Below are 24,080 nucleotides of genomic sequence, written 5' to 3' on the forward strand. Positions count from 1 at the left end.
TGGAATTTCATGTTTCTTTGATTGTAAGGCACTGTGCCCTGTTAATTAAGATTGAATTACCTTTTGTAAGGACACTAATGACATCTGAGTTTTATTACCTTTTTTGTTTTTGGTTGTGTATGTTTTTCAGGTTTTTTTTCTTCTTTTGATGTCATTTTGAACAGAAATACATGTACTACAGACAAAGAAAGTACTTACATATCCTTGAATCCAATGACCACTGGCCTCGATTCTTAAAGGGAATATACAACATTTGCAAACATCAAAAAACAAAACTACCAAATTATTATGAAATACCTTACTGGACTGTTAGTGAATGACAGTCTTAAGCTTCCTGTAAAATCTTGGCACCTGGTGTGCTGTCAGTTTCAAGAAAAGTGGTAGTTTGTATCAATTTCCAACGCTGGTCACCAATTTCCCATATTTAGGTAGTCTGCATTTTTGTTTGTAATCGATTACATACCAATGAACGCATACAACCCAGCTACCAGTAGACTGGTTCCCTGACCTTACAATTTCCAATGTCTGTAAGCGGGGTCAGGGAACCAGACTACAGGAACATGATTGTTTTTCATGGTTTTCCAGCATTTACAAGCACAAAACCTCAAACAAGTTAGTGTAACTATAATTGCTATAAAATACTAAACCCCCAAATCCAACCATTTCTGAAAATTACAGCAAAAGCAAATGTTGTATACATTCCCTTTAACTCGAAAAACCAATTCCCATTAAATTCCAATTAAATGAAATTTTAAGACTTTACATGAGACTTGGATGTAACTGTGGTAGTTAATGTCCCTCTTCATATGATTCAAAGTCATTAGGAAAAATATGCCAAGACGTCAATAAAATGTGATGAAAAAGGGATAAACACAAGCACATTATACATTTTAATGAATTGGGATTTCGCCCTTCACCAGTGTTTTTTTAATTAAAACTATATACTTGGTATTTTCCAACTATTTGTTTGGTTTGTTTTGTTTTTACATGTATATTAAATTTACATCTCCAACCACAAATTTCATCCAAGAATATTTCAATTTTCCTCTCTTTTTTTTTTTGTGGGGGGGGGGGTTGTTTTGGGGGTCCAAATATTACCACTAAACTACTAAAGACATGTTGTTATCTCATCTTGACATTTGTGTTAATTTCCATCTAATTAAGGTTGTTAAAGGTCAGTGGATCATTTGCAGCTATCCAAAAAGTTACCAACGAAATTATTGTTAAAAAGCTTACTTGGTTTAGATATAGTATTAACACTAAACTCCCTGTGAAATTATTCCTTCTGGCATGCAGTCATTTTGAAGCAAACAATAAAGAAGGCTATTTCCAGAGATGCGTCAAGTGATGCTTTTTTGGAAATTTCCGTTAGTAGTTGATAGTTGGTTCGTAATTCGGCAAATCCGTGAATAGGTGCGTGCAAGTGTTGGTATGACGCATACGCGCGCAAGATTGCTATTATTCATCAGTTCTGTGCATGACATCACGTAACTGCAATCAGCTGAACGAGAATGTGTCTCAGACGCTTATTTCGGGTGCAATTCAAAACATGATTTGGCAACGTTTGAATTGAAACCGAGATCCTAGAATATTGTTTCCTCGGAATATACAGCATCCACAAAGCTAAAATTTCATCAGATTAATTGTTAAGTACCTATCTTTAGATATTAAGCACTTTTGTTGCTTCAAACAAAAAAAGTACAAATAACAAATGATCTACCTTTCATTCAGTGTTTATGAGTTAATGTATCAAAAGTGAAGTTATTTGTGTACTAAGACTTTCACTTTAGATGTTATGGTACACATTGGCATATAATTTGCATTTGCATTCCCCTACAGCTGTTATAGACTGACATAGTTATTAACTCCTTTTGATTTATGCATGCAGTTCACTATGTTTGTATGTAGTATTAGATTATGCTACACACTCACATATAACCTCACTCCTCCACCATACCCTTAGGCTCTGCCCCTGCATGCCTATTTAATACTCAAAAACAGTTGTCACAGTAAAAGTACAAACAAACAACTTATGCACAGTCACGAGAAGAGTTTATAGGTGAACGACGCTAACTGAATCAATTTTAGCATATCATTGATTGGTAACTGTTCAAAATCCAGTACTTCATTTAATGCTCGGATTAAAAGAAAGTTGGTTTTATTTCTGGAGGTTCAGAAAAAGGAATACAGGTAAGCTGTGAAAAAAGCTAAATGTTGCAGGCGTTAGCTGTGGGGAAGAAACAAGGACTTGCAGGTGTGAAGTTTTCAGTAGATAAATTATTGCCTCTTTTCTGCTATTTGTCCTCCTTTCCTCAGGGTGCCAGTGCCAAACCTGCTGTTAAACCCGCAGACCCAACCGATGGTTCATCAGTGTAGCATCAGGCAACAACGTGACATCATCACAAGGCCTTCCATTAAAATGTAACCAAAAAAATAATAATATCCCTGCATGCGTTGCAGATGCTCAGAGGGCGTTCTTTGTTATTGTAATCTTGTAACAATGAATGCAGGAATTATTCATTCATGCGTATGGAACAATACAAAACCACGGCCCTCTAACTCCACCTCAACGCATCAGCTCCATTGTTGTACATGTATTTTAATTATTTTGTTGGGCTAGTCAAAGTAGATAGTTGTGTAGCTTACAAATACGTGCATGGTAAGATGGTGTCCCATGTTTACATCTAAAGCGCCCTCTAGTGATATGGAGACAGGTCAGGCAGACAACTTAAATAAGCCAATTGAGATTTGTTGTCTAACAGTCAAATTATTACACAAAACTTAAATCTTCTAAGTGCTTAAATTACCTGTAAATATTTAAAATACAAATACTGCTCAATTTTAGCTAACAATTCAATTAATCCGCCCAATAGTTTTAACAACTGTAGTTCTTTCGTAGAATTCCATTCCAACATCGAATGAGGGCGCTGTTGATGTAGTAAAAAAAAAAAAAAGTAGGTCGGGGGTGGGCATACAGAGTTTTATTTGTAAAGATGTAAAGCAAGCTGCATTAAACTTAATCCTAAGAGATCTCAAGCCAGAGATGTGATATTTAAAATTGGGCAAAACAAATAAATTTCTCCTGTCGACTATTGATAGTTAATTGTATTTTTCCTTGTCATGTAAACATTTGATTGATTTTTGATTTACTGGAACAGACAAATGAAATGAAAGTTCATCGTGTCGGTATGAAGTGAAAGGCTTAGATTGTTTGCCAGAAAATGGCTGTGGGTTATTTGACTTTTTTTTGAGGACAGAATAAAGTGGTAAGGCATTTGATTCAAAAAAGTATAAATAATAAATTGCAGCATCAATTGTAGAAAAATTATTTAGTCCAATGTGTGTGCAAGGTTTATTTACCGTGGTAAATTATGCAATTGGATTTTATTTCATAGCTATAGTGCCTCTCTGCCTATTCCATTATACACAGATTCACCTTTTTTTCTTTTGCTTCAAAGTAAATACTTGACATTGCATTAAGAATGACATTGCTGACCCCAATTTAGATTCTGACATGTCATTGATTGCTGCATGTATAAGCATACTTGTATACAGGTGAATACATACAGATGATTGCATTATCCAGGGTGTACTTCTTATGTAATTTCCAAAGACAGGAATCAGTGAAGCACCTATATTTAGGACGAGGAAGATATTCTGGATAATCTGATATTTTTAGTAGTCCGTTGAGATTGATAATTAAAAGAAATGGCCAATGTTCACCAACTACTCATTTTCAACAGATCGACAAATCTGAAATATTTCAAAACTTGAGAAGTTGTATCCTCTCGTTCTCTGAAGCTGATCAACATCTTTTTGGTTTTCCTTTTTTTTTCCTAGGCTGAGTACTTAATACTTTGAGTTGTTTTTTCCTTGAATGGGTACCTGTCAAACTTCAATTCTTGTGGTTTATATGTACGTGTCTCGTTCAAGTAAAGCTTAACTAAATTGCTCCAACATGCGTAGGGAGTTGCAGTATTTGTTATTGTAATATCAGCACTGCAATGTAAGCTCAATACCAGCTCTGAATTTGACATCAATGATGTTTGTATAAATGCTCATTTATTAATCAACATTCCAGTCTAACGAAAAATGGATCGACTTATTAATCAAATGTTTCCAATCTGTTGTTGCTCAGTGGATCTAAAACATTAACAAGATTAGGTTGCGGGCTTATAATTTAAGGAATTGTTACAATTTTAGTCCCCCAAAATTCCCTTTTTGGGGGGGGGGGATTTTGTTAATTTACTTTTTTAACTGCATTTAGTAATCAAAGTGGTTAACTATTTTTCTCACCAAAACAAGAAAAGAAATATTACAGAATTTGCCTTTTGTGTTCATTTAGTTACATGTAAGTCAGTAGTTTTTCCCATCTTCTTTATGTCTGTTTGCTTTCTTTTCCTTCTGCATATATGCTTACATAATATTAAAATAATATGTTTAAGCTGATTAACCTGGGTCCAGAATAATATAAAAGGGGGATGTTTTGTCATTATTGTAATCAGTTATAAATTTGAGTAATCATTTATAAAAAACAGGGTAATGGCATACAAAAGTGGTGGTGTTATTTCTTTATTCTTATTTCTGTGATTAACTGACATTTAATAATATGATGTGTAATCTGCAATGTATTTACAGATAAATACATACAGTGGAATTCAGGTTTATGCAGGAATTTACAACGTAAGATCTACTAACTTGCTTTGAATGGTGTCCAGCTGAGATCATCTGTGTTAAATCTAGCAGTTATGTGGGCATAAAACGTCTTGACAGTATTGAATGTCAAACTTTATTGCCAGATGTAGGAAAATGAACACATTTGAAGTACTGACGCTGGATTCTTAACTTGGTTTTTGTGAAACGATTCTGGGTTTTTTCTCCATTTGTCACATGGAAATTTATCTTGTAACATTGCTATCAATTTTGTGCTCTGCTGCTGTGAAAAAGGAATGGGGGAGATTCGTTTTTGCTAATGCATATTGGTTCAGAAACGCAACATTTATGTACTGTGTGCCCGATATCTCGACTACCCTTGTATGTCATCAGCGGAGACATTGGAAGTAAAGTAAAACACAGGGCATTCGGTCCTCAAGAAATTCAATATGTCAAAACTGATTTTGGGCGATACCACCATGTACCATAACAAGTTTTTGTGATGTATTGTCAAAAGGTTTGTATTTTTCCATTGGTCCATGTCCACTAGCCTTAGATTATCCCGCGAAACAAATTGACTGCATGTACATGTACCAATGGTTTCCTTAAAGCAACTCGGCAAAGTTTAAAGCCTACATTTAAAGACCAAGTGAATAATGATAAAATAAATTTAAAAATTAAAGACGTTTGTTCTTTGGTGGTTGCAGTGACAAGAGGTAAGGAACATGATGTTTGAGACCAACTACATACCGTAATTTATGTTCTCAGTATCGTCAATTCCCTATTCACATGTCGTTGGATGTTCATTCTAACAACTGTCAATTATCGGCATATTATGTAATGGTGAATTAAAGTTGTCACGACCAACTGATAAGACGAGGCTGCAGTATTTTGAGTCTTTTTTGTCAGTGTAGATCTGATTATAATGGATTCATACGATTAAGTTGTCAGAAGAAATGTTCAAATTATGTCATTAGCTTCTAAACAAAATCCAGTCTCAAAATTGCCCCAATGGTTCAACATTAATTTGAGTGTTATCATCATTGGTAAATTGCTTCAATTGTTCAGTGGACTGTGATATCGGTCAACATTTTGAATCGAAGATTGCAGAATGATGAAACGAGGTTTCACTGTTGCATAATTTGTTTTTCTTGTCTCTTTTCCCCAAAGTCCGATTGCTGGAGAGAGCGAGAGGTTGGGGTCATGTGCTGGATGTCTGGGAATGAAAAAGGAAAACTACATGTATGTCCTTACAGTACACGAAAAATCGTGGTTCGTTTCCCAAGGCCTTTTGGTCTTTGCGTGTATTTACTGAAGCACATGATGCACATCCCCAGGCACCGGCCCACCCTTTGAAAAAAATCAAACGCTCACCACTTGTTTCATCATGGAGCTATAGCTCCATGGTTTCATGTAGCTCCATGTTTATACATGTACGCCTTCCCGTTGATCACAAACTTAACAGGCGAACTATTAATTATGTGGTTAGCCCTAAGTTCGCTCGTCAAGCAGTTAAAAAAAATCGTTTGCTTTTACCCTTCCTGTGAATTTCAGTAAGTTGTTTCCTATTCTGCATGCATGTTTTTGGTATAAAAAATAATGATACGCACTTGCGTCATTATGTTAATGGTTTTTTTTAAAAATATCATTTCTGCCATTTTGTTGATAATAGGAACAGAGCTGTGCATAATATCAGTACGTCATCATTTTGTGTATTTTCTGATTTATACGTTAAATAGTTCACCGTTCGCATTCAAACGGTTTACGAAATCAATCGCATGTACTATATACAAGGCATTCAAGGAACTATCATGTCGATCCGGGACCAGGTGCGGTATCGCCCAAATCAATGTTGTCGTTGTTCTGAGGAATGAGGATTTATACAAATAACTGAATGTATGCAGGCGCATGACGTCACACTTGCTATCGCAGTACGTTACGTAACGTATTTACATGTACATATTGTCCTGTGATTATACGGGGGATTTCCCGCCTCAGCCCTCTGCCAGCAATTTATCCTGTTTCGGTTCCTAAAAAGTCATAAATCGATTAAAACAAAGCAAAACACTTTGAGGAAGAGATGGATAGATTGTCTTAAACATGTAAAAAAAAAAATATTTGCACAAGTAATCCCGCCAACCATTTCCTTCTTAAATTTGGGGAATCTATGGTCTCATGTTTTGGCTATTTTATGCATAATGTCATGCATCAGCCGTCGGATACACACCATTTTGCCGTACCCGGAAATGTGGACTTCTCTGCAGCAGCGCAGCGGTCCAGTGGCATGGTATGCCCAAAACTAAAAGTTGTGTAGAGTTCACCGTTACCAGTCCGGGAGATCACTACTGAAGGAGGACATCATTGCGCTAGTTGATTCGACAGAAAAAATGCAGAGATAACCAAAAACAACACGTCATTGTGGTAAATACGTGTCAATACGGACAGCATTAACTACGATACTAACTACACAGATCAACGATTCTGTGAGTAGCAGAAGAAGCGAACTGAGCGACTTGTGTGGTTGATAGAGGAACGGTCGAGTATCGATCATGGCGATCAGTGCACAAAGGTTACGGGAGCTGCCTGGCAATGACAGGTGTGCCGACTGCCAAGATTGTGATTGTCCAGAATGCGGCTTCCCTGGTAAGATTGTTTCTACTCAGTCTAAAGCCTTGTACTACTACTTGGGAAAAGGGAAAAGAAAAGAAAGACGTCAATGTTTCTTTTACGGCTTTCAGAAAATCCCAATAAAGACTCTGCAGAGTTTATGGTGTAAATTGTGATTGGAAATTGTTAAGGCATCTACTAGATCATAGATGCCTTAACAATTTCCAATCACAATTTACACAATAGGCATAAGGCCTCTTAATGCTGAACTTCACGAGGTACACTGTACCACTTACTTTAATTTCAAAAAGAATAATGGACCTCTATTGGGGAAACATCTGCCTAGTTTTTTTCTGAATATTTGAACTTGAAATTTGTTTTCATTCAAAAATTAAATTTCTAGTATTGTTTACTGTGAAGTGTAACTTCCGCTCAATAAAATGAGTTGTACGTATGTGGAATCAGGTAACAAATTTGGAATTCGTATAATTTCTGACTTCTTAAAATTGTATGGCTTTTGTTCATTTATTATTAACAATGCAGCTTGCTTCGCAAGCTGAATGCTTATAATTCAAATGACTAATAATTTTTAGTTTACTTCCTTTTAGTTTTACCCTTGCACGGTAAAAGGTTTTATACTCGGCGAAAGCTCAAGCATGTCAATTGGCATCCATGCGCGTAGCTATACTATCCCACACGTTCGTCTAAATACTCACTGAACATTTACCTTAGCCTGCTGCAAGGGGTTCCAGTTATTTATAGATCCAGTCAGCTGACTGCCATATTAGGGATAATTATGCAAAATGTGAAAGGTCAGAGCTATGCAAATTTCACTTGGTTAACTTTTAGCCAATGAAATTTGTGGGCTTCACATTGGGTTGCTGGGCTTTTGGCAGGCGGAATTTTACATGCTCTCTGTCACAGCCAATCGAAGAGTCAACAGATTTAATTCTCTGTTCGGCAATTGTTCACCCACCACCACCCCACTTAACTCCGCCACATATTGAAGTTAATCCAAGCGCTCGCAAGTGTCACGAAGCTATATTAATTGAGGTTTATGTCTCAGTCTGATGTGCTGACCAATAGATTCCAAGTTCTCATTGATTCCAATGCTAAGGCCAAAAAAAAATAGTTCTGCTTCCGGTTTCCTTATTTTTATATGGGAAAAATGAAAGAAAAAACACCCAAAACCATCAATTTCTACCTTTTGCCCTTGACTTAACGCGCAGACGCCTCCATACATGTATGTGATATCGTACACACACAAAATTGATCCCCCCCCAAAAAAAAATCTCTACCTACCGGGTACCTACCCTATTTTCAAATGCCATGTAATCGGAAGCAGAACTTTTTTTTTGGCCTAATAAAGCGCTTGCAAGTGTCATGGGGCTATTTAGTTTATGGCTGTTGTACTCATAAAGATTACAAATAGGGCCTAACCCTCGATATTGTACCTCATAGATCCAGTATGGGCCAATGAGGAGCTAGGAATTCTGGTCTGTGAAGAATGTATGGATCTTCACTATATGCTGAACAAAGCATCATTCAAGTCTATCCTGTGCCAAGATTGGACTGAAGACAGCTACAAGGTAGACAGCAATTTAAAAGTTCTTTTAACATCCTCTGTAATTTGCAAATTGTTCAAATTATTCTCCCAAACTTTAGTTTCACTTTCCATGCTTTTTTTAATAGAAGCTCCCGATTCAATGGAATGCTCTTGTTACTATGACACCAAGCCCCATGTAGGCATTCTGATTGGCTGGATCAAAGTGCAGATTCTATCAATTAAAATTCTTCGAAGTTGGGTTTTCCTGGTTCTGTGGGGTAGTAAAGGTTATGACAGGTGCAAATAATAGGCCAAGTAAAAAAAATAAACCGCTTCCTTTTTTCCTGGCCTCATCGTTTTCTTTTTGTTTTACTTTTTTTCTTTAATTCACACATTTTCCACGTATATCATCAATATTATTGTCTTTTTAGGTGTTTCCAACAAAATTGTATGGTAGCTACCGTATGTAGAGTGGGTTATAGCTCTTTCGGACACGATTTTCTTATTGTATGAGCAAAATCAATGGTCGAGAAAATCAAAGAATCCATCTGGCAACTTCTAAAATCTGCCATCTTTAAAAAAAAAAAAAAAAACCTCCTTCAGTTTTTCAAAAATACCGGACAAGAAACTACTTATTTCTTTACTCGGTCTTAAAGTCTGTATCATTTTAAAGAAACGTGGATTTATTTTATAAAGATCAAATGTCCAATGATGTTACAAATGACTCACCTGTATCAGACTGCAGCAATGAACATTAGGCCAAACAAAATTATGGTTCTGCTTCCGATTACATGGCATTTGAAAATAAGGTAGGTAGGTAGGAATTTTTTTATAGCTTTTTTTTTGGTGTTCATCATGTAGGTGTCTGCACATGAAGTCAAGGGTAAAAGGTAGTAATTGATGTTTATATTTGAATGTCTTTTTTCTCATTCCCCCCCCCCCCCCCAAAAAACAACATTAGAGTCGGGCTGTCAAAAAAGGTTGGTAGGGTAACCGGAAGCAGAAGTATTTGGCCCGGGGGGGGGGGGGGTCCTTTTCAATTGTCCCAAGAAATGGCGATTTATATAGTATTTTAGTACGCAAGTTAAAACTTCAAGGACAAATGATTGAAATCAGTTTTCTTCAAAGTAATCACTAGTGAGTTCATGCATATATAGATGATAGTTTCTTTCTCTCTCTCTCTGTTCATTAATGATTGTGTTGATTGAACTTGATTGTAATATTTGTTGGGAGAAAAGCAAGTTTTTCTATGACAAGGCTTTTGCAGAAATAGAGCTGGTTATTTCAAAATGAGACATTTCATGCAGTTGTATTAATGATAAATGAGTAGCAAATGATTCATTCAAACAGGAAGACTGATGAAAAGCAGTACTTGTCCCGCTTTGAACAAAAACCCAAAACCTGTTAAGGAAATGTTGGTTGTTTCCCTGTGTGGGACGTTTTCTTTGAATTGGTGACCTGGTTCAAATAAGTCCAGTCTGAAACAGGACAGGGGATTACCTGCGCTGTACCATGACATATCATGATGTCACTGTGTGCAACCAGACACTCTGGACTTTCCATGAAGTGCTTATTTTTTATCTGAATGCGTGCGTAAACTGACCAAACTACCGGGCTATTTCCAGAAAACAGTTCATTTCCAGTTTGTTTGTTTTCAACTCGTTCACTGATCTCTTGTTTTACTGTTTTCCTCTTTTGAAAATATTTATTGGGTCCGTCTGTCTGCTACATGTTCATGGTGTTTCTGGCCATGTTTGTGCTTGCATGATTTTGTCTTCTGAGGCAAAGGATTGGTCGGTGCTGATGTAGAATTCAGTCCACTAATTAAAGACACACTTTTCATTCTCATGTACCAGTACTTTCTATAAATAATCACCTGAACACTGTTTAAAAAGTCATATTCAAGTTTAAAAGGCACCCTTTTTTTAAATTTCAAAAAGTTTTTTTAAGTTGAATCACATAAACATAGATTTCTGGATGAGGTCGTGACATTATTGAAATTTGCCTCTTTTTTCAATTTATTTCATTTTCATTGAGCCTATTTTTAGTTCTTTCAACACTACCAGTTTGAAAGACCTGCAGTCTCATATTACAGTCATTTTCCCAAAAGTTCAACAAAAACCTGTGATATATTTTAAGCTGCGCTTCATCAATTGTGCTCTTGTTGTACAAGGTAGTCAAATGAATACAAAATATACACAATGGCTACTGATTACTGTACATAAAACATGTTTTTTACTCTTTTGCAACCTTTTTTTGGGGAAAATTTGTAACAAGTGTCGGCCCCCTCCCCTAAAAGGCAGACCAAGCAAGCCAAAAAATAAATAATAATTGTAATCAGAAAAAAAATTAAATTGGCTGGAATTTTGATTCAGGTTCAAATTAGCTTAGTATCCAAAAAACAAGACATTATTTATGGTGACTTCTTTCTGTCCCAGACTTATAGTATTTTTTATCAGTGGTTAAAGGGAAGATACAGCCTTTGCAAACATCAAAAAACGAAATGATCAAATTATCACAAAATGGAAGTTAGGGAATGACATTCTAAAGCATCCTGTAAAATCGTGGCTCCTGGTGTGCTGACATTTTCAAGAAAAATGGCATTTTTCCAACGCTGGTCGGTCGACCAGCGTTGGAGAAAACTGGCTTTTTTTCAAAAACCGCTCTTAAATTTTCATAATTAGTTTCTCCGCATTTTCTATGCAATTGATTACACACCTGTGAAGGGGTACAAGATTAGTTGCCGGACTGATTTTCTGACCTTACAATTCCCTAAAGTTGACAAACTGCTCCGTTTCATCTTAAGTGGGGTCAGGGAACCAGACTCCAAGAACATGATGTTTTTCTTCGTTTTTTTCCCAGCATTCTCAAGCCCAAAACATGAAACATGTCAGTTTAACAATATTTCCTAAAACATTCTAATCCCCCAAATCCATTTACTACTGAAAATTGCAGCAAGAGCAAACATTCCCTTTAAGGATTCATGTGAAATGATATTTATTTAACCTTTCCTTAGTGAAAAAAAAGAACGGTACCTCTTAAATAATATATCAGTAAAAAAAAGTGATTTCGAAGTGTTTTTACCGTTTTTCTTCATGGTTGCCATAGTAAATATAAAGTACAACAGTATGTGATGTTTTCACATTGTCTGCAAACCTAGACACAAGTGCACAATAAATAACAAGAGCAACCCTTGCTCAGTCAGCTTTGACCTTTGCTCCGTATTGCTCTCTGGTAGGAAATGTATTCTCCCTCTTTTATTCTCTGCGTTGAATGGGGCACTCATGTGAATCCCTGGCATTGGAACACTGTTCAACTTGGCTCTATAATCACAGTCCACAGTCTACATGGTCTAGTAGTACATTGTGTAGTTGTTTACATTCAGTGTGGAACATGTCACCCTAACAAACCAAAGTAAATTCTTGAGGATCCAAAATTCAAATTGCACTTTATGCCAGACAGTTCTAGACACACAGTTGAAGATCATTAATCCTTCCTAAAGTTTGCTTTTAAGTTTGGGAGTGATTTACTGTACCGGTAACTTCAAAAAGAGCATTCAAAAAGAATATTTAATTCAACTTTTTGGATTTGATTTAAATTATAAATTGTACCAGATAGGGCCATAAAATTGAGCTCATATTTGGATCCATGCACTTCTTAAAAGGGGGGGGGGGGTCAAGTTCAGTATTGTTGTGGACCGGATGAAACATAAACACTGCTGACCCTATAATGACCAGTGGGGGGGGGGGGGTGTGCCAAGCCCACAATCTAGCAGATGCCAAATAAACAATGGGGCTGCACGTGCCAAATATTTTAAAACAATTCAAATTTCTGAACATGTGATTATAGTAGTTTTCAGATTCATATAAGTTTGAAAATGCAACTGGTCTTAAGAAGTTGAAGAAAAAAGTCCAGTGAGAGCTTTATAAGTTCCATGAGGAATATTAGCTCAAATTTGCAACTTATTTTGCTCAAGTTTGGCAACATCTGCCCCCTTCCCCCCCCCCCCCCCATACACTTAGGAAATTGCTTTGGTGAAGAGTAAGTTGAGATGCCTAATTGAGATCATGGAATGACTAGCCTGCCAGTCAGCGGTAACAAAAAACTGAAATCATGTTCTTGTATCATGCTATTTAAAACATGATGTACTTAATTCAAGTTAATAACCATATAAACCTCAAGCAAGTCAACTAGAAAATTAGTAGGTTTAGATTGATCAGAACTGCTGAATCCCCTTTGTTTATTTACATGTAACTAGACAGGTCCCTTTGGACAATAAATGTATGATGTTCCTTACAGTGTGTAAGCCTGTTTTTTACAATCCTCCATTTTTTGTAAGGTACGGATCTTACAAAAAGTTTTGATAATTTCAGCTTGTTTTTTTGTTTTCTTGCAGAAAATGGCATCAAAAAACAACCGTGCCTCTAACGAATACTATGAGAAACACCTATGTCCTGCCTACAAGAAACCCACACGATGCTTCAATGTGTAAGAATTGCTCAATTTAAGTTTTAGCAAAATCTAGCATTTCAAAAAAAAAGGTAAATTGTTATGATTTACGTAAAGTATACCGGTACATGTACCTGACAATGATTGCCGGAAGTAAATGCGTATTGTATATCTGTACAGTGTACTATGTACGTGGGTTGGTTGTCCTTTTAAAAGGGTTAAATGTATTCCCTACGGCGGGGTAAGTCCCCTATCCCCACCTGCACATTGTGTCAATGAATGGACAGGCGTATGACTAATTAAAGAAACTCCATTCACAATGATGTCCATTCAGATTCTGTCATTATTGGGGCTTGGATTTTATTTTGGACTGAGGATATTTCTGTCTGGATTCAGAAGATACGGTATAGTGTACAAACCAGGAAATAAATTCAACTTGACGACCATTTTGTTGTCGAATTATTTTTGAGAGACAAGCAAAACACCATCTAAAGCCAAAGAAAACGTTCTCAAAGTGCAACGCAACAATGCAACATGACAAAAGTGCCAACATACACATGTAGCACAGCCCCAAAGGACAATGTGACTTTTGTTTCCTGTGAAAAGTCAAGTGCTTCCTGTTATCAGACCTTCTCTGTCCTTCGTTTCCAACTTGAAATTGCCGTATTGACAGTCCAGGATCATTAAAAATACAGAAAACGAAAAAACAGTCACATGTTTTACATAATGACCTCGATGGACTGAGTTATGTGCTAGCACAGTCTGAAGAGATAGTGAAACTCAAACAGTCTGCCAATTAATTTCCTCAATCGTTTGAAACAGTCCACAACACAATATAAATTGAATTATTGATATGTAAACAGGGGTGTTACTAGGGTAAAGCTTCTTTTTTTGAGGGGGGGGGGGGCACTGAGGGAAACTTAAAAAGTCGAGTCTCGTTAATACAAACTCAGCCGGACCTAGCCAACATGTTTGTTATATCAGAATTGTGTAATAAGTAGAGTACCGGTGTAGTGCCATCAACATAAGTGGGCCCTTTTAGTTTAAATCATAATTTAACCAAGTAATTTTTCATGTGGTTGAAACTTTTAAGTGATTAGCTATTGATCTACAATAGATCCACTGAACATTTCACTTTTAGGATCTGCAGTGAACCACTAAATTAACTATGTGTCCTTTCTAGATGGTTAATCACAATACATGTACATTGTAAGTCAAACACAGCACACCCAAGCCACTTTGACAAACAATAAACTATGACATATCATTCCTTTGTCTCAGATCATCTCCTAGCCTACTTGTGATCTGACTTGTGATTTGGTTGTGATTGAATAATACCGTAATTACCTGGTGATTGACTTACATGATACATCACAGTAATTGACTTGTGACTGTGTTGTGAATGACTTGATCAGTGAAAACTGATTAGGATCTCTTCAACTGTTGTGATACCTTTAGCTGCTCAAGACTTTTTGTTTAGAGTAATTCCATTGGTAATTTGCTGGTTGTTTCTACAATGTACAAAGTCTTGAAAGAAATAATTTATAAAAAATGTGAATAGTTTTTTGTTGGTCTTCCAATGGTAACATAAGATCAATGCACTTTAAATGCATGATTCGAAAATCCCGGTGCCCTGAAATGTGCCCTCTGTACCCCTTTTTTATTGTCACTACTTCCACATTGTAAAAATATACTTGCTGACATCATCATACACTGTATTATCCTGTGAGAAATGATTGGTTGGGAGACGTGTGTACATGCATGACGTAAAACACCTCGACAAAGAAAGGATTGGATACATTGTATACAAAATTGTGCACAATTCTGGTGCATGCTGCAACATAATCATTTTTGTCAATTCATGTCCTGTTTGAGAGGACTTTTTTTACCACTTTGTATGCCGCGCGGTAGGACAGGACACAGTGCGTGCGCATACTGTATGTGCATCTGTAGGGTGAAATACACACAAGCCATCTGCAGCAGTCTCCTCAACTCTCCCTTTCTTACCAATGAGGGGTACTGCTGCACAGAGCCCATTGTACTTTTGCTGTTTTAGCTTTTTATATCCCATCCCTCCTTCCCTACCCCGTCCACTGACCAGTTATGATCACCGTAGTCTCCTCATTTTCATCTATAATCATGACAATGTAGTAATGACAATCTCATGCAAAATTAGTTTTGATGCGATCCTTTATTCAAAAGTCAATACAGAAAAGTAGCTCATCCGAATTATTCATCCCCATAAGCCAAATTGGACCCTTTGTGACTGTGCATTTTAATCTTCTATTTTTCATCAATCATCATTATCTACAAAAAAACAAGTCCCGAATAGGAAATGATGGACCTGTGGTGGACATCAGTTTCCTGTTCTGTGACTTCCTGGCAACAACGCTGTATTGTTTCAAAACTAAGTAACAATGTGAGCATGGTCATACCGGTTAGTTTTATCCAATCTAGTGGATCAAAGGTTCTAAACTATTGAGCAGCCTTTAAACATTTGGGTTTTTTTTTTCTTGACAAGTCTCCAGGCCACAACTTTTCTGTCAAACGAGAAAATGCATGAACTTCAAAATTGGTACCGGTATTAACATCAATCCTGATACCGTGGCATGCATACAAGTGTGTCGTCATGATGACGTCATCAAATTACAAGCGATTTTTGTTAAAAAAGTTACTGTTTTGTTTCAATCATAACTCATGAACAAAACAAAGAATCATGTTCACACCTTATGATCCAATTCATCATGCCTTGATGAACATTTCATGTACTTGAAGTTGCTTCACCTTTACTTCTGGGGTTAGTAGAAGGTCAAAGTTAGGTGAATTCAAAATGTCGAAAGAAGTATGAATGTGAAAACAAACGGAATTTCTTCCAAACGGTACCAGGGATGACTATGAAACTAAACATGCAACCTTGTCTAAAAATGTGACAACAATTTTGATGTGATCATGACGTCATCACATACATGTTTTCAAATACAAGCGATTTAAGGTCAAACCTGACATGATACTTTATATCTCTTGAACTGAATTGATACTGAGGTTCATTTTTAGTGAGATATTAGTAGAAATTGTCTTGGGCAACATTTCTAATGCCCGGGCACAAAATGCCGCTTGACCTTTACTTCCGGGGTTACCGAATGTGCAATGATTAACTAATGTAACTTGTAAACGGAGGCATTTTACTACAGTAATACTAATTCAAGAAATGTTTAGTGAGAAATGGTAAAATCAAAAATGTTACAATGACGTCATCACCTTCGAATGGACGCCCTCTGGCGGCATGTCCAGGAAAGTAGATTTTTGATTTTCTTAAATGTAACGCCTGTTTGTCAAAATTTTACCACATTGCCTTTAGATTTGTCTGGACAACAAATTACTTCACGTAATTTCATAAAGATAACATGATCAGACCGGAAGTTATTTAAGGGAGACTTTGTAAATTATCAATATTTTACATTTTTAAATTATAATCTATCATTTGGTACTTACTGGGGATTATTGTTGCCAAAATAAAGCTCATTATTGACGATGGGCAACTGTGACATCATCAAACCGGAAGTCACATGTTGGTGCAATTAATGCATTCCTGTTATTTTCATATTTCCTGAATTTCTTTTTACTTTATGCAGCATAACTTGTCTGAATTCGTTATGCACAATTTAAACTGGTGACGTTATCAAAGACAAAAGCAAACCTCTAGTTTGATGTATTTTTTTCTGCCTTCAAAATATAAGTAGCCCTTTTGCTAAGCGTTTTCAATATTTACATGTAGCCCAAGTCAAATGTCAAAATACAAAATCAAGTACATTTGGCATTTTCCTTATAAAAAAAAACTTTTTTTTTCTTTTGCCACCCAATTTACATCAATCACTATTCCATTGATATTTTGTTTCACTGCAAATCTTCTGAGTTGGCGGCAATGAAATTCCCATATCATATGTAAGGTCAATTACCTGATTGGTTGGCATGCATACAGAGAAGAGCATTTGGCATTTTGTAAAGAAAAACAGGAACAAAGACCAGGATATACAGTGCCAACTATTTCAATAAGATAGACACAATGTTATAAAAATAAAAACACGTAGCTTCAGTGGAACAAAACCGAAACCAACTCCAAAACCACAGCTTAAGAGGGTGGTCTGCATGTAAAATGTTAATTTCCCATTAGGCCTATCAACTACATTATCAAAGTTACAATGTATGTCTGCACAAAGCTTTGGGCCAGGTATTGCATGGTTGCACATGTACATGTATTTTTGTATGCTACCTGTAAATGGTTAGTTCACAATGAATGACAGTTGAAACCCCTGGTCCTAGAATGCAGTACATGCATTGCAAGAACACATGCTGTGATTGGGTGTGGCATGCATTGGTGACATAAAAACCAGTTACACCTTCATTCTTGACATCTCCATATGACTGTCACTCACTTGATATAGTTGAGTGTTGTCACAGGACTCAGCTTTCAAAAGGAACAGCCATTGCACCATATGTTGTCAAGCTACCAGTACATGTACGTATGTGCCGGTATTTATAAAATACTGCAGTTGATACAGTGATTACAAATTATCTAATACATTTGTTTTGACAAGGACACATATGAATCAATTACAATTGAATACAAAGATCACTTCCAAGTTAAACTACCAGTGATCTACATCTAAGCAGCATCAACCAAATATTGGGGTACATCCCCGGCCCCCTTGCAAGTCTAATAACAAAAAAAACCTGCTTTTATGACTGATATTAAACCTAGTATAAGCCAGACCCTGCCCAAAGTCATAACCAAAACAAAAATCACCTGTTCATAGTGATTTTTGTTATTCTACTATTGAAATGTACACTGTAGACAAATACAACTTTTATTTGCGAGGCTCTAGCGTCGGCCACAAAACATGTACCGCCGTTATTTTTATGCCATTTTAAAGTTTGGAATCTTAACTTTATCCCTGGGGAGTATTGGTTTGATATTTAAAAGAGTTTTACAATAATTTGTGTTCAAAAAATGCATGTTGAAAACAAACTCAATCGATGATGCGGTACATGTATCAGATGCAAACTCAAGTCACACTTTGAGCGCGCTTTTTGAATAGGTTCATACTTGCATGTGAATTTCAAAAGAGAATCAGAATAACAGAAAAACAAAGAACAATTTGTGAATTTATTTAAGGTGTAGTCTACCGGTACATGGATCGAAAAGAATAGGAAACACATATAGAAAGTAAAAGGCAATGAGATCGTCACATCATGAACATGATGATTGTATTTCCATATTAGAAAAAATGAGTTGAGTTTGTTTTTGACATGCCTTTATTTGAACATGAATTATTTCAAAACCCTTTTGAAAATCAAACCAATACTTACCAGGGATAAAGTTCAGATTCCAAGCTTTAAAATGATATAAAAAATAATGGCGGTATGTGATTCCGTGGCGATGCTAGAGCCTCGCAAAAAAATGTTGCGGGTATTTTGGGACGAGCTGTACTGGGGCCTTAAAGGATTTGTTTTAATGTTTATTTCCACATTTTTGTGTTTACAGGGAATTCCGTAGACAGTGGATAATGTCCAAGTATCCCCATAAGGAGTTTGTGTCTGCAGACGATCAGCCCAAGTACATGCAAGGCCAGAAGTCAGGCTATTTGTGGAAGCTGGGCCGAGATAGTCAAGTCTTCCAAAGACGATGGTTTGTCTTAGATCCTAGCGAGAAAGGCACTCTTCGATACTACACGGATGCAAACGTAAGTAGATGCACACTTTGTTGTTAATTGTTAAACTTATTGAAGCCATTTTAGAGAGTGTATTTTTTAATTTTTTTAATCATTAATGCTTATCCAAGTGAAGTTAATTGCCCTCCAAGGCCCCATGTAGACATAACGTAGACGTCTATTGTCTTAATTGGACGCAATTGGAGGAGTTTGTTTTAAAGATATCCTGTCCATGCTCTTCAGCGAATTCAATGGGTTTTTTTTTAACTCATATGCATGTTTCATTGCAATAAAAAAAAAATTATACTCTTTATTGTTTAAATTTTGGCCTCTGCAACCCTCTGCAAAAGGCTATTATTTTTGGTTATATACTGATAAGTAGACTGGTTCCTTTTCCCTTCATTCTTAATTCTGATAGGGAGGTTGGAACCAGTCTTCCCTACAGTTAAGAAATGAATCATCGTTTGGCCAGAAATAATTCGAAATATATGAAAAGTGATTATTCCGTAACTAAATTGGCCAATTGTTCCATTAAATGTCTATTCCCCCCTTATACACATCACTGTCTTTGAATAAATGTACCAATTCCTTTATTTTTGTTTTTTTGTTTTTCAGGAACAGTCACTGCGAGGCGAGATATCCCTCTTCAAGATGAACTTGGTCCTTGCCTCATCGGAGAAGATTGGTCATCCTAATGGCTTACAGATTGTCTATCCTGACAAGAAAGGACAGAATAACACACGGATGATCTATCTCTATGCTGAACTAGCAAAGGTACATGTCATTCATATCACTGAGTCTGTCAGAGGGTGATCTCTTATGAGCTCCGTGGGTAATCCAAAGAGGGGGCTTTTGACTGCTTTTGAGAGCACAGTGGATTTGACACACCGCATGCACATACTGGTTCACGGGATCGATGTACCAAGTATGCACATCTCATTTATTCTGAATGTACACTTAGCCATAGCGTCTTTGTATGTTCATCTGGCATTGTCGGCAATATGTTTGAATGTCTCTCCCAGAGATGATCCCCAACTCTCCATTTACATACAAAATATCACCCCAATCCTCACCACCTTTGTTTGTTTTTGACGTTAGTTTGTTCACATATTAATCTTGTCTGAATTAAACCATCAGAGCAATTGTGGGTCATTCTATACATTTGGGTTCCAAAGTGTGACATTTTTCCAGTCCCGATACCCCCGTGTACTTTGTATGTTGCCATTCAAGTAATTTATTATGAATGACTTCAAACAACTCTTTTTATTTGTCGGGTACATGTACAATGTAGGTAGTTTGCTATTCATAATCACTCTTGGAGGATGGCTGCATTAAAGAGTGCATCAGAATTATAAAATCTTTTATGTCAGATATAACAGGGACAGGGAAACAGTGAACCCAAATAATAATTTAGAATGACCCAAAGTTACATGTAGATGAGTGTATAGCAATGTGATCTGATGTCAAAGTACATTCAATTCAGTCAGTTGGATCAGCCTGATTATTATTTCTAACATCCATACAGTTCATCACAGGCCTTATTTGTTCAAATTTAAAAGGCATTGCCCAAAGTGAAAAGTGCCATGGTTTCCTATCCCCCCAATTGTTAGTAACAATAAATCTTTCATAATACATAAAGGTATGTACGCCAACACTACAGTCAGTCTTGAGGCTCTCTGGAACTTCTATTGACCAACGTTTCAATGATAGGATTTACTAATCCAGTTATTAAAAAAGTCTCAAGACAGATGAAATAGCTACATTCAATAACGAATTTGACCATGACAAATATTTGGAGGGACAGCCATCAGACTGATAACCTTGTAGATTAGCACAAAATAAAACTGGTCAGACATGAGGGAACTACACAGAACCACATCCTGGGGCAATAGTCATTGAGAGTGGTGCATAAATTTGCTTCACACAAAAAAGTCTGTCAGTCTGAAATATTTGCTTACGGTGGGTTGTTGGCAGATTATTGATTCTGTGTAGTAAGAATGCAAATCCACATTAGTTAAATGTTAATGGTGAAATTCTTACGCTACATTTGAATATTTAGCCAACACTAGCATTCAAAACATCAAACGACCTAACTTCAAAGTGTTTGACACCAGAGCTTTAGTTGTCAGTCATTGGAAAATATAGAAATAAAATGTGCAAAATATGTGACCAAGTACTCAGGTTTTTCAATTATACTTTTGAAATTAAATAAGTTTACATGTAAAATGTGGTTGTAATTAAAACTGGAGGGCATATCGCATAAATGTATGTGAGGTGCACACAATGATTATTCAAAACATTGAATAAATTTACTAATGAATATTCATATTCCCCTCTAGGATATATTGGAAAGATTCCACATTGCGATGCCTCAAATATTCATTTATTATTCATATGATTATAAACTAATGAACATTCATATCTCCCCAGGATATGGTGGAATGGTTCCAAGCAGTGAGATGCCTCAAATACTTCATTCAGAAAAGGAAGAGCGTAGAGACTGATGAGAATATAGTGAGTAAATATTCTAATGTATGCAAATTACTCATAATTTATGTACGATATAGCCTTCAATGAGGAGCAATTTTCATCACCAAAGCATCACGTTAGTATTTAAATTGACATGAATTTCTTTTCCAATTTACCCAATTAAAAAAAAAAAATTCTTTGATAGTTTGTATTTTTATTTAATTATGACTGGTCCTTGCCCCTTTCTCTAAAAAATGACATAGTCAAAATACCTTCATGAATATTAATAAGGTTCTTAATTTATTTTTTTCAATTAGACCCCTACCTTAATTATCGCCTTACTTGTTTCACCCCAGTTACTTTCACCACCATAAACAAATTTCTTTGTGAATATATTTAAGGACCAAGTAAATCTTTTTATCAGTTTTCACCCTTTCTTCTTCTGCATCCCCATTACTAAATTTCACCACGTCTGTTATTTTTCTTCTTACTCTTTGGACAGATTTCTCGTATTCTGAAGTATGACATTCTGAAGGAGGGATACCTGTTCAAGACGGGATCTAAAGGCAAGGAAGCCTTCCGCAAACGTTGGATTGTCTTGGACAAGTTGTGTCTCATGTACTTCAAGGACCCATTGGTATGTCAGCTTCCCGCTGCTAAATCTCTGCAGATTGTTTTGAAATCATTTTGTTTTTAAATTTTCAAGTTTTTTGTAAAGAATACTCAAAATTCAAGTGTATTTGAAAAAGTTAATTGCTTTTGCATCACATCTTACAAGTGAGAATCGTTTTGTTTTAATCAGCTGAATAATAATGTTTCAAAAAGCTGAAATTTGTAAGGCTTGCCCTTAATTGAATCTTGTAAATGCACCCAGAAGTGCACTCAGTCATGAATGCACCAAAGGCCACAGCAGTAAAGTGATCAAGAGAAGTATCAGTAGAGGACTTATAATTAACCATGATTAATTATTAGCCATGATTCATAAATACCTAAGACATTTTATCCACGTCTATTGGTTGAGAGCCTGTCACGTGGCCAGTCTTAAACGGATGATAAAGACATGGCTAGCTGGTCTTAAACATTTTTCCAGCGTCACATGAAATTTGGACTTCCAGTACCTTTTGAAATCCAGTACCTTTTACCGTTGTACCGGTTGAACATTCACAATCCTCACGTAGGCGTGTCCAATACCACCAGTGAGTCTGTATTTCCTAGTCCTAAATTCACAACATACCATCAAGCTGCATTCTGCAACGCGCGCGCCAATCTCCATAAAAGGAGTTGTTTACACTCCCTTATATAGCTAGAGGGGTGTTTCGAAAACATGAAGTGAAATGGTTGAACAAAATTGTTGGAAATTATTAATTCTTAACTTGTTTTGACTTTTGGACCAAAAAGTGTTTGATTTTTGGTCGAAGAGGTGTTTATGAATGGGAATAAATATATGTGCTTGGTTGGTATTAAACACTATGTTTAAAAACTGGTTGGAGTCTGGATGCTGATAATGACCCTCACCTTCGGCTCGGGTGATTATCAGCATCCAGACTCCAACTGGTCTTAAACAGAGTGTTTTAATACCTCCCAAGCACACATTCTTTCTTGCCGTTCCCTTTCTTGGCGTTGAGGGGGTACTTGTGCACGGAGCCCATAATGGTATAATACCACTCTAATCTAATGTGTGGTGTTTTGTTGCTGGATTTCTTGGCAGGATGCCAATCCCAAAGGCACCATTCCCATGAAGGGTGGTTACTCCCTCATCCTGAGTGGACAGCTAGACCCAGAGCACCAAGGATTCCATTTCTATCTCAAGACCCCCGGCAGAATCTATCACTTCATTGCTGAGAGTGACCATGAGCGGAAAGCATGGTTCAATGCCATACATGCTGCATGCAACAGGGCAAGTGGAGGTAAGGATATGGACAGAGGGTTAGGGGTGGTGAGTGGGGAGGGGGTGGGGGAGAGGCTACGGAGAGAGGGGGTGGAGGTGAGGATATGGACAGAGGGTTAGGGGTGGCGAGTGGGGAGGGGGCGGGGGAGAGGCTACGGAGAGAGGGGGTGGAGGTGAGGATATGGACAGAGGGTTAGGGGTGGTGAATGGGGAGGGGGCGGGGGAGAGGCTACGGAGAGGGGGGGTGGAGGTGAGGATATGGACAGAGGGTTAGAGGTGGCGAGTGGGGAGGGGGCGGGGGAGAGTCTATGGAGAGAGGGGGTGGAGGTGAGGATATCGACAGAGGGTTAGAGGTGGTGAGTGGGGAGGGGGCGGGGGAGAGGCTACGGAGAGAGGGGGTGGAGGTGAGGATATGGACAGAGGGTTAGAGGTGGCGAGTGGGGAGGGGGCGGGGGAGAGGCTACGGAGAGAGGGGGTGGAGGTGAGGATATCGATAGAGGGTTAGAGGTGGCGAGTGGGGAGGGGGCGGGGGAGAGGCTACGGAGAGAGGGGGTGGAGGTGAGGATATGGACAGAGGGTTAGAGGTGGCGAGTGGGGAGGGGGCGGGGGAGAGGCTACGGAGAGAGGGGGTGGAGGTGAGGATATCGATAGAGGGTTAGAGGTGGCAAGTGGGGAGGGGGCGGGGGAGAGGCTACGGAGAGAGGGGGTGGAGGTGAGGATATGGACAGAGGGTTAGAGGTGGCGAGTGGGGAGGGGCGGG

At 37.4% G+C, this 24,080-nt stretch overlaps 2 protein-coding genes across 16 annotated transcripts in view; both read left to right on the top strand.

Annotated features, from left to right (window-relative positions):
• Nucleotides 1-5,532, top strand: part of LOC119741028 (ribosome-binding protein 1-like) — a 39,246-nt gene extending 33,714 nt beyond the window's left edge. For all 15 annotated transcript variants that reach the window (XM_038216603.1, XM_038216602.1, XM_038216600.1 and 12 more), the window contains one exon: nucleotides 2,317-5,532. Coding sequence is in view for 9 of the 15 variants with exons in the window: in XM_038216600.1 (XP_038072528.1) it covers nucleotides 2,317-2,376 (60 nt within the window). In the remaining 6 variants the exon portion in view is untranslated. The remainder of the gene's footprint in view (nucleotides 1-2,316) is intronic.
• Nucleotides 5,533-6,589: 1,057 nt separating this feature from the next.
• Nucleotides 6,590-24,080, top strand: part of LOC119741456 — a 29,079-nt gene continuing 11,588 nt past the window's right edge. The window contains exons 1-8 of the mRNA XM_038217211.1: nucleotides 6,590-7,296; nucleotides 8,722-8,849; nucleotides 13,203-13,294; nucleotides 18,798-18,996; nucleotides 19,579-19,737; nucleotides 21,394-21,477; nucleotides 21,935-22,069; nucleotides 23,141-23,339. Coding sequence (XP_038073139.1) covers nucleotides 7,203-7,296; nucleotides 8,722-8,849; nucleotides 13,203-13,294; nucleotides 18,798-18,996; nucleotides 19,579-19,737; nucleotides 21,394-21,477; nucleotides 21,935-22,069; nucleotides 23,141-23,339 — 1,090 coding nt within the window. The 5' untranslated portion in view covers nucleotides 6,590-7,202. The remainder of the gene's footprint in view (nucleotides 7,297-8,721; nucleotides 8,850-13,202; nucleotides 13,295-18,797; nucleotides 18,997-19,578; nucleotides 19,738-21,393; nucleotides 21,478-21,934; nucleotides 22,070-23,140; nucleotides 23,340-24,080) is intronic.

This window comes from Patiria miniata, unplaced genomic scaffold, assembly GCF_015706575.1.
Source record: "Patiria miniata isolate m_02_andy unplaced genomic scaffold, ASM1570657v1 HiC_scaffold_5, whole genome shotgun sequence".
In the NCBI taxonomy this organism is placed as follows: domain Eukaryota; kingdom Metazoa; phylum Echinodermata; class Asteroidea; order Valvatida; family Asterinidae; genus Patiria; species Patiria miniata.